At 35.5% G+C, this 11,187-nt stretch overlaps 1 protein-coding gene across 4 annotated transcripts; it reads right to left on the bottom strand.

Annotated features, from left to right (window-relative positions):
- Window positions 1–4,053: 4,053 nt before the first annotated feature.
- LOC100377650 (ADP-ribosylation factor 1) lies at window positions 4,054–9,773 on the bottom strand. Of its 4 annotated transcripts, none has more exons than XM_002740919.4 (5): window positions 9,641–9,773; window positions 8,523–8,726; window positions 6,972–7,082; window positions 6,020–6,144; window positions 4,054–4,456 (listed from the first exon to the last, which is right to left on the bottom strand). In XM_002740919.4, the coding sequence occupies exons 2-5, from the start codon at window positions 8,668–8,670 to the stop codon at window positions 4,295–4,297; spliced, it is 546 nt and encodes a 181-aa protein (XP_002740965.1). In that variant the 5' UTR covers window positions 8,671–8,726; window positions 9,641–9,773; the 3' UTR covers window positions 4,054–4,294. The 4 variants fall into 4 exon arrangements, with proteins under 4 accessions (XP_002740965.1, XP_006824295.1, XP_006824296.1 ...); XM_006824232.3 differs by having other exon boundaries at window positions 9,570–9,716; XM_006824233.3 differs by having other exon boundaries at window positions 8,523–8,708; window positions 9,570–9,698.
- Between the last annotated feature and the right edge of the window lie 1,414 nt (window positions 9,774–11,187).

Below are 11,187 nucleotides of genomic sequence, written 5' to 3' on the forward strand. Positions count from 1 at the left end.
AAATTTTCGTCTTTTTTTGCTCATTTCTGCTTATATTCCATATTCAAGCTCTCAAATTTGTTGCAAGTCGCAACTTGGTTTACAGACAATTGTGTTATAGCGTATCAACAATTGATTTGTGTTACAATACAATCCAAGATGGTTGACTTGGCAGCCATAGACCATATTGCAATTCAAAATTATTGTGGGGTGACAAACACAACTACCCGGTATGCCAGTCATAAAGCACGTCTGCTCCCACTATCTGACATAATATCCCACAATGCACTATAAATTGGAATTGCATTACATTTTTGCCAACAGACATTAGAAACTGACATATAAATTGTCTGACAGTCCATTAGTTGAGTGTAAAACTGGTACATAAACGAAGGAGCATATAAATGCTGTCGTTTCATTTGTCATATATTAAAGTACAAGAACAGAGGGGCTGTGACATTCTCAATGTCTTGTTCAAGACGGTTTCAGAGACTTATCTGCTATTGTTTATTCTGGAAGGAGAGCTGATTTTCAAGTAATACACTTCTGTCATCACAGTTATATATGTAGTTATATATCAAATAAATATGATTGTACTTCAGTTTTAGTTTTTTTTCAAAATAATTGATTTAGATTCTTAGGTTGCACAGCAAGCACGTTGGCTACTGTTTGAAGGTGTGAATCACTGTCACTAGGGATAGATTCAAGGGTAGAATGCAGAGTGAACATCACTGACAGATTCATCTGTCTTGTTTTAAAACTCGGCGATTTAGATCCCTTTTTAGGTTGAAACAGCAAGCAGATTGGCTATTTATTAGCAGGACTGGTAATGTACCTTTTCTGCAAGTTATGCCCTCCAGTGTTGGAGCGATTCTGTGTTGCGATGTCAAAAAAACTTGAACAGGTATTAAGTCAATTGACAATTCCAGTAGTCAGTCAGAATATATACCAAACCATCAAAGGTAATTTGATTGAAGGATAACAACAAATCAGAAGGGTATTGTCAATCCCTTACACCAATAAAAGAACTTCATTGATTGGAGGCAAGACTAGTTGGAATGGTATGATGCGTTTCCACTCTCTTTGAGTTTACAACCACAATTAAATAAGAATCTACAATCTGGCACCTTTAGGGAACTTGATGTGATCCTTATTACATTCATCAGCCCTACAAAAATCTTGTTTTTAGGTGTACTCGGTACTACCGGTAGATCTAGCCACCTCATGCTTCTCGACCAATCAGAAAGATCCATATACACTATATTTTATACACTAAATTTTCTGTTTCTGAATCTTCTTTCTCGCACATTGTCTGACTTTTATATAGATCACATGACATCAAAGATGAAACACTGACAAAGATTTGGGTTCAAACTGAGTTCATACAACAGACTGCTCATTAAAATATCTGCTACACAATGTCAAATCATTGATTTTTGGGCTATCCTCGGGGGCGGACATCCGGGTATTTTCACCGCCTGGCAACCAGCGGCGGTGAAAACAAAGGCCCAAAAGTCGCAGAAAACGGTACTTTGGGATGATTGTTGAGACTCCTCTGAACAGTGTAACAAGATTAGCCCTACGTGTGTAACATATATAAATTTGGTTGTTCAGGATTACTTCAAAGTTGAGTTTGTGTTGTTTTCTCGAATTTTCACCGGCTCGACCGGCGTTCCACAGCAGCGTGCACAGAGCCCATAGTAATGCATGTACAGTGGTACGCGTCTTAGCAACGTGGAACGTCTCATGACGTAGCTCCGCCCCCGAGGATACAATATTTAGAGTTAGATCTTAAAGCAGCAATAGCTGGGATTTAGGGCAAAATGACCCTACACAAGGCCTGTCACATATAATATACAATTTTAAAACTAATTGCCGGTAATCTACCGTAATCTCAGAGGTTCACTGACAAAACTGGAATTCAATAGATGGCGAACTGGGCTCAACACCACAGCCATATTTTTTCACTTGTGATTTAATGTACGCCGGTATATAGCATACATGCTATGCTTTTTGTCAGTTTCGGTGATGATCATATCAAAAAAAAAGATCAGTTACAGCTATTGCCACTTTAATTTTTATAATTTGATCATTATACAGATTACCTGCCACAATTATTCAAATTTAAGATGCAAATTCAAAAAAAAAAATCAACGCTCTCATGTGATGCATTCCTTACTGAACGTGCTAGGATTGTAAAAGCATAATGCATTTAAAAATGGGGGCATGGACCCTCTATCAATTACAAATCTCATGCAGAATTGACTGGATTCTCTAAATGCAATTAAAAGAATTTTCTGTAGATTTAGGAGAGTGGAATTTAATTCAAATAAATTCTTATAAAAGGATTTGCGACCACAATTTCATCTTGACCCGATACACCCAATAGTGCAAGATTTTATCCTAGACTCTGAATTACAATGAGATATCGTTCACTATTAAATACGCATTACCGGTACTGTAAAATCATTTATTTTCAACGACATTTAATTTCACTATTTTGATGTTTTGGGCATATTCAGCGTTTTAATTTCACAAATTTGTCAAGGAAACAATGAGTTTTATATGTTCACAAAGATTTAATTTAGCAGATTTTACTTATCAGCGAAAATAGCAAAATTAAAACCCAGTGAATAATTAATGCATTTACAAAATCAGAAGTGCCACATCATTTTAAAGTGAGAGCCAAAATAAACTGATCATGAAAACTATTCCAATCAATTTCCCTTTGTACATTTACAATGCCAATGTATTTGATAGGGAGTTTGAAATTAAATTGTACACTTGTAATGAATAGATTCCCTATTTCAGTAATTGTTCATGCAATTCCTGTGCTCAAAATCTGATTTCAAACAGTTTTCACAGAAAGACATTAAAATCAATCTCCGAACAGGTCTAGTTGATAGTTGTAATACAAACATCTTGGGTCATTACAGGAACGCCACAAAGTCAAAGGCTTGTCCCTGTATGCCCAAGTGCATGCTTTGCAGCATTCTTGGATAACCATATTTGTACATCTTTTAACTTAGTAATAAATTAACAAGAACATTTGTGTACATCAATCTCGCACTTGTAGTTACTGCTTCGAAAGTAAACAAAGGAAAGTATGACAATGGTAACTAGCTTTCCAGATTGTAACTCCAAATGCAGATAAGATTCAAATGGATATATTCCAAAAAATTGAATAAAAAGATGGTAGTTTCCATTATCAGTTTATTCTGCTGTCTATTGTAATACTTTCCCAAGAATCAACTCTGAAATTCATGTCACCAGCAAATCTACAATTAACACAGCCAACTATGAAGTTTAAATGTATATTATTTTATTAGGATCATTAAACGCAACTGCACTTGCATCTGTTTTTAGTCTTCCAAATTTAACCTGCTTCATATAAAACAAAGTCAGGGTACTATCAAAATCAATTCAGAGTTTAAATCTGCCTACAATCAATATTGAAACACTATCAATATATTGCTACATGCTTGTTCACGTAAACTGCGAAGCAACCAAAACAAATAAGAACGTGGACCAGACATGCTAATCATAAAATTTACATAGCCATCCATATAATAATACGGCTACAGTAACAAACGTTAAATTATCTACAATGCTGTTGCATGAACAGCGATTTTTTTTATGAAGTTAATAAGCTGTGTCAATCTTTCTGCCCAACTTTGTTTTTTGTTTGTTTTGGTTTACCTAAAAATACACTTTACACAAAGGAATGTACCAAATTGCCACCACACATGCAATAAAATTGGACTGAAAACCCACAAAATACGGCAGGTTCTCAAAAGTTAACTTTAAGAGCCCCACCCCACTTCCTCAAGTTATATGGACTACTAACATGGTACATTGAAAAAAGTTTCACTAAACAGGGCCTTTCTTCAGTCTTTATACAATTGATTACACCCCATTTTAAATACTGTAACAATAAAGAGGTGCTCAAATTGGTTGAACCAGAATAGCCATCCGAGCGTTTCCCTATCCCCCATTTAAGCAATCACCCCCACCCACAGGACATTTCCTCCCATTCCCACCCTCCCCCCAGGGAGACTCCAGGCAGTTCCTGACTGTAGCTTAATCATTGTTGTACATATAATTCCATAAAGATTAATATTAAATTATCACTTAAAAAATAATAAAAACAGAAGCTTGAGTGGTGTGTAATGTTTTAGATAGGTTTTGTGTCTACAGCTACAACAGGTGGATCTCAGGAACCTTCTCACACAGACCTATTTCTTCTCTGGAGTATTTTGGTTTACGTAGGTGCAGGCCAGGCAAAATTGCTTTTTTTCCCTTCTTATAACATTTTCTACTTTGCATTTTTCAATTGATTTGATAACCAGTCAAGTCCTTCATAAAGGCCATCTCCACTGGTGGCACAAGTTGCCTGGATATACCAGTTACGCTGGCGAAGTGAATGAAGACCTAGTTTGTCTGTGATTTCAGCTGCATTCATGGCATTTGGCAGATCCTATAAAAAATGGAGAGCAATTGATTATCGAAGAGCAAGTACACACAATTTGTGTTCGAGGAAGCAGAACAAGTTTTCGTCAGTTTTCGCAATACCATAAGAACATTCCAACTGTCCAATTTTTCTCACTATTGAGACAACTGAGCACACTATCTTTAGCACATTAACCTAAATACATAACCCATACATGTTTATCGGGTAGAAATCACAAATGACATATTGCAATCTTGCTATTTTGAGCACACCATTAATGATTAGTTGTTACCAGGGATCTCGCCAGCCCAACGTGAGTGCCTGTCAGTCATGAATATTAATTAGCTATATGAATATTAATTAGCAATGAATATTAATGAGTTCGGTCGCAGTGCAAAATATTTTTGAAATTAAGACATGTTTCACAATTCACAAGAGTTTTAATTTAAAAATTGAATATATTCGAAATGCGAAAGGTGCAGACTATAAAACAGAAACAAATAAATTATTGTTGCAATATTAATGTCTATTGTAAAAAGTTAAATAAAACGCATTTGAAACGTTTCAGCCAGGAATATGTTCACGGTCCTATTTACTCTAAATGCATTCTCCTTCAAAAAAAGTATTGTTGTAATTTATTATTCGTACCATCAACTTCTAAAACGTATATATTCACAGTAATGAACGAACAAATAAAACTTCCGAACACTCAAAGTTACGACGTGACATAACTTACTTCACGATGTTATACACCGATTATACCAATAATTCTTCTTAGTCATGATGCCAAGCAAAAAAATTTACTTCTTTTTTTTATTTGAAATAAAAGTAAAATTTGACTTATTTTATTGAATATTTTTTATTACACGATCGCTTCGGTAAAAAACACAGCCCGCCATGATGTTTGTGATGTATTAGTTGACCGGAACGTGTTCTTTGACCCGACGGGTCAATAATTCCATTAACCAATCAGAATGTCGCATGGTAATGCCGATAGAAACCAAAGTTTTCCGAATGGTTGTGATTACATTGCGGAAGTAAAGCGATGTTGTAGCACGATGTGTTGACATCGATTTCAGTTGAAAACTGCACGATGGTTTTCGAAAGAGGAGATTAGCAATTTTTAAAAGGTAAAATAGTTCTTGAAAAACGAGTTTTTACATGATTCGCGATGATAACAGTTCAAATGTACTTTACCAAATCACGCAATAAACACGTTGATTTTTTTCTTGAGTAGCGTAAACCGATCGTGAACTCCGCTTTGACCATGTTATATCGAGGAAGAATTGATTTTGAAAGAATTTTAGCTTTCAATCTAAAGACTGTCTATCACAGAAAGTATTTACTTACAAACAAAGAGGTGCTAATTTCACAAAATTGACTAGTCGCTACGTATCGTGCGACTAGGTCTATTGTTTACAAATTATAATCCACGACTGGCAGGATTCGTGTGGGTCGGTACATAATTATAACAATCTGACAATAGTCCTGGTCGGAAGCATTCCCATGGGGGTCGCTAGTTTTGAGTGCTGGTCGGGCCCGACCACCGCCGAACTTTAAGCAGAAACCTCAAAGAAAGTAAAGTGGTACCTGTTTGTTTGCAAAGATAAGCAATACTGCGTCTCTAAGTTCGTCTTCAGCTAACATCCTCATGAGTTCTTCCCTTGCTTCTGTGATACGTTCTCTGTCATTACTGTCTACTACGAAAATTAAACCTGAAACCAAAAGCATGAATATTTTCACTACCATGTTGTGTTTCCCAGTGATTGACATTCATCTCCAGTAATAGGAATGATGTGGCATATTCATAATATGGTTATTGAACAATTTGATGAAAAAATAAGAGAAAGTTGTTATTACAAGATTGTGAAGATTGACAAAGTCAGGAGGGGTTCGATTAACCCCTATTTTAGTACAAGGAGGAGGGTCCCATTCCAAAACAGAATATATTCTTCCTTTCCATTTATTATTCATCTGAACTCGCTATACGAAAATACTAAGGCAATCGTGGTGCTAGTTGCAAAAATAATGCACCAAACCGTTACACCTGCTACACACAAATGCCTAAAGTTTGACCAAATGTATCCCCGAAGCAAATATGGAATACATGTACATCCTATTTGCTATTTGAGTGAAAATGAAACAAAAAGAAAATTTACTTTAATAGATTTAGACGTTTCTTTTATAGGGCTTCAACTTTCCCCTCTCGTGGCATGCGAAGTTCAATTCTAGTTTACTTGATTTGGTGCACAAACGTCCTGATCATGGGACGTTAATTATTAATTTAAATACACTCCAACGTGGTGCCGAGCCACTTTACTGCAGTCACAGCTGTTGTCTGCACACAACCCATAACAAAAGAATTATAAATAATGGTAGTGTTCACACAACGTTAACCGGACATGGTGAACATGGACCAACTGGACAAACTAGGAAATTGGCTTTCTTTGAGAAACCAACTGTCATAATCACTTGAAGCGAGTTGCATCCCACTAACGCACGAGATGATGAAATGTTAGCATGAAGTAAGATTTTCACTTACCTTGTGTGTTCTGGAAATAATGACGCCATAGCGGCCTGATTTTGTCTTGACCACCTACATCCCAGACCGTAAAACTGATATTTTTGTATTCAACTGTTTCTACATTAAAACCTGCAAACGATGGCAAAGAACAATTCATATTAGGCGTTATAAACACATGAAAAACATACACCAGATTCAAGTTAATTTTTCAGATTATATCATCAAATTTGTTAGTAGGGGATTACACTAAGTACACATCTGGACAAGTGCTTCAACATGAAATTCTAGTTTTTAAGTGCAGTACCTCCCACTGTTTTCACTCTGGTCAGATATAATTCTTACCACTACGAGGGATAACAAAACTGAAATTTTTTTTATGAAAGGTTCATAACTATATTGAAAAGAATACAATAATGTAGCTTTATATCAAAGTACACCATTTTTTATTTAGGAGTAATAGGCTTCTATCATAAATTATTTGCTTTTTATGCCCCTATTTTACAACTGAATACGAAAATTTTATTTTCTACCTGACATACCTAGAGATGAACTGAACCAATCACTACTTTACATTTGTTTCACCACTTCATCAAATCGTTAAGGTAGACAAAAAAAAATTACTCTGGACCATTTTGGGTTCTTAGAAATTTGATGCATTTAAATCAAAACTTTCAAGTTCAACTTTGAAAAACTAATTTAAACAGTTCAGTTTTATCGCATGAACAATTCCAAGCACATTAGTGTTATGTACAATAAATTTTCTTCTATGCATGCACCTTACACATTCATGAAGAAATTGATTTTCTAGAGCAAGACTATTTATCAAATTGTTATGCATATAATACAAGTGAATCACTGGTATGGGATAGTTTTGACCAAATCAAACTAACATACAAAGTGTGGATGCTAGTGTGCCCTGACAACTATCCTAACCACTCACAATTTAGCTGCAATTGCAATATAGTCCATGCAACTTGCAGTTTGTAAACTACTTACTACATGTAGCTGTGGTAATAACACTTCAAACAAAAAGTAAACTGCAATACACTCCTTATCAATTAAGTTTAACCTGCTGATAGGAAATTTCAACATGACAACCTTAATGTCAAAAATGCACCTTTTTCCACTAAACTAATTTCAATATTTTAGACCTAAAATCAATTCACCACCAGACTGATTCATATAAATGGAACTATTTTTTTTAATCAGGTGCCTAATGTACAACACATTAACACCCTAAATGATGGGGCCAAAACAAGCAAATGAACAGAAACCACTACCACTATATCCGGCACAGCTGGCATATAAAAAAGAATATAATCCTCAGCTTATGAGCATGAGGTTATAAAAACCCTACCAACTACCAGTCATAATGAAAAAATTTGTAATCAATACAAAACGGTGTGTTTTTTGCCAATAAAAGTGAAACTGGTTTCCACATACTTGAACTTGTGGGTCACTTTGAAACGAGAGTAAAAGAGAATTTAGGATCATTTTAAATGTAAAATTTCAAATTTTTGAGTTGACTCTAGCAAGTGGTTTAACAAAAATAATGCTACTAGTACTTACCAATTGTAGGAATCGTCGTGACAATTTCACCCAATTTGAGTTTGTATAAAATTGTCGTTTTACCAGCAGCATCAAGTCCTACCATCAAAATACGCATCTCTTTTTTGCCAAATAGGCTTTTAAATAAGCTACTAAACGTACTCCCCATGATGAATTATGTATTCGTGTTAACTGTGGCACTAAAAACTAAATCAAAAATTAGACCTGTAAAAATATAAAAAAAACACAAGATCAGCCAACATTGAAAAAGCTCCAGTAAAAAAATTACATGCAAAGGGTCTATCAAATATACAACTATAGAATTATTCTCTTGAAACCATTGAACGAGTTTCCGGCTTTGGTGGCATACACATTTAAGATACGAATTTCGCTTTTATATTCAAGGTAGAATGTGAAGATCCGCGGAGATTTCAACTTATTGTCAAACTGTTCAACGTAACTTTCACTTGTGACGATATTTCTTGCTATGATTGAACCAAACAAAATCTAGGCGTTGGCTTTATAGAAATCCGAATATGCCGGCGACCAATTCAGACACTGGACCAACAACTTGAACCGCTTTCTGGGCTACAATGTTGGACATTTTTCAGTCGTACGTTCACTAGCTTAATACACGGTTGTATTTGTTGCCAAATGAACCCGTCAACATTATGACCCGTGTAACTCTCAGCTAGACTTCAAAGTCGCAGTAGTAGGAAGTGCACGAGCCGAAAAAATAAGCTTCGTACGTATGGCGGTAATCACTCCGGCAAATGTATCATTATAAACGTACTTATTAAAATAACTTATTGCAGAAAAAATTTAATACCGTTAATACAGTATATGTCCTTTCGGAATATGTCACAGATCGGTTGTTTTGGTACAATATGAGAGTGTTATATCACAGAAAATAGTCACTTCACGATACGGAATCTCGGCAGATAAGTACACAGGAAACAAAATGGCGACGAACTAAAATTTGTAAAGCCGGTTTTCCAGTCAGCACCTATAACGCGACAAACAAGTCAGTATTTGTGGGTATATAAATACCGACAAGAGTTGTCTTACCTGTCCAAGATGTTTATGTTTGAGTCTAGGCAGAGTGAAAGTCTAAATACAATGGTGTTTTCGGTACTGACCTCACACTCGATGACTTCAAAATGGCGGACGTGGAAGCAGTAACGTTACATGTGCCACGTCAATGTCTAGGCAATTGGGTACTGACTAATGTTCAAATGAGGCACCCTCCCTTGTCCACGTAGTGATGTCATCCAAACCTTTGAACCTCATTAACATAGTGACGTCACAGTATGTCGCCCTGTTCCACTACAAAAGGACTGTGTTCGGGGAAAGTGACGTGTATTAATCCCACTTAAATTCCAATTACTAAGATAAACACGTGTCTTACTAGTACTATGCAACCAATACAAATATAATTAGGGTCGCATAAACCCCAAATAGTAAGCACAATTGAGCCTCGAAGGACAACATTTTGAGTCGAACCAGGGGGAGCCCGGGCCGACCTGGGGGTCTCTAGAACAAACAATCGAAAAGTAACACTTTTTGTTTTGTCTACACTTTATATAAGGTTGCATTAGACCCTATTTTTTTCAAATTGTTTGCAACTGGCTAGAGATAAATGATGATAAAAACGTGATTCCACCCCGGGGGTGGGGGTTCTCTGAATAAAATACAGTACTCAAGCTGAAGTAAAAAAAAAACGCGTAAATGGGGTGTTATTTAGTCATTTGACGCGTATGTGTGTACCATATTTAGGGTCGAATATTTTAGATGTAACTTAGAATATAGTGATAAAGTGTGAAAAAAAATGAATCTCATGAATTCATGTTACCTCAACTTGGAAACAGTGTGATTTTAGTTTGTATATTGGGTATCTATTTTAAGTTTATGCACTTGAAAAGGATATAATTTCATAAAAGTAAGTACGTGTTTAGAAGCTTATTTGAAAAGCTATATTTCAGCATGGGTAATGTAAAAAGGTTAATACAATGTACTAGTAATTAACTTCAATATATACAAAAGGCAAAACTAAAAAAAAAAACAATAATGATATGAAGTCTCGTTCTATTCTTTGTTCATTTACTGTTAGCATGGAGGTATTTATACCTGTTCAGTTAGTTATTTAAGTACACATCGAGAATGATAATCGTCCGTCGTGTTTTGTTTGTAGTAAATGTATGTATTTAAATTCTTTATCCAGATCCACGAAATTTGCATTTGAACTGTTGATAATGTAAAACATTGTATTTATTTGTTTAGTATATAATTGTTAATATATTAAATGATGTTCCTCATCTTCAACTTCATTACAGTGGGATCATAGCCTGTCCTTCGTTTACTGTTCAACGGCATTTTTCAATGGCAAGCTTATATGTGGATTTTGTTCTTGTGTGTGATGAAATGTTCTATATTGTACTGGGAAATGGTTTCACGAATACAAAATGTCAATTTTTCACGCATTCACTTTTGTGAAACAATTTCCCTTTTTAATTAACATACAACCTGTTAATGTATGGTAACCAACGCGTGTCGTTTTGAAAACAGCGTTTTACCCGCATCTTCGTAGCATCTAGCAAGATAATGGAATGATCCCAACTGTGGGCGTGCCAATACAATGGCGCCATCAAGTCTAGATTGGAAAAGACCCAAGTGTTTTGCAAAGTTC

This window comes from Saccoglossus kowalevskii, chromosome 7 (assembly GCF_978046115.1).
Source record: "Saccoglossus kowalevskii chromosome 7, keSacKowa6.1, whole genome shotgun sequence".
Classification (NCBI taxonomy): domain Eukaryota; kingdom Metazoa; phylum Hemichordata; class Enteropneusta; family Harrimaniidae; genus Saccoglossus; species Saccoglossus kowalevskii.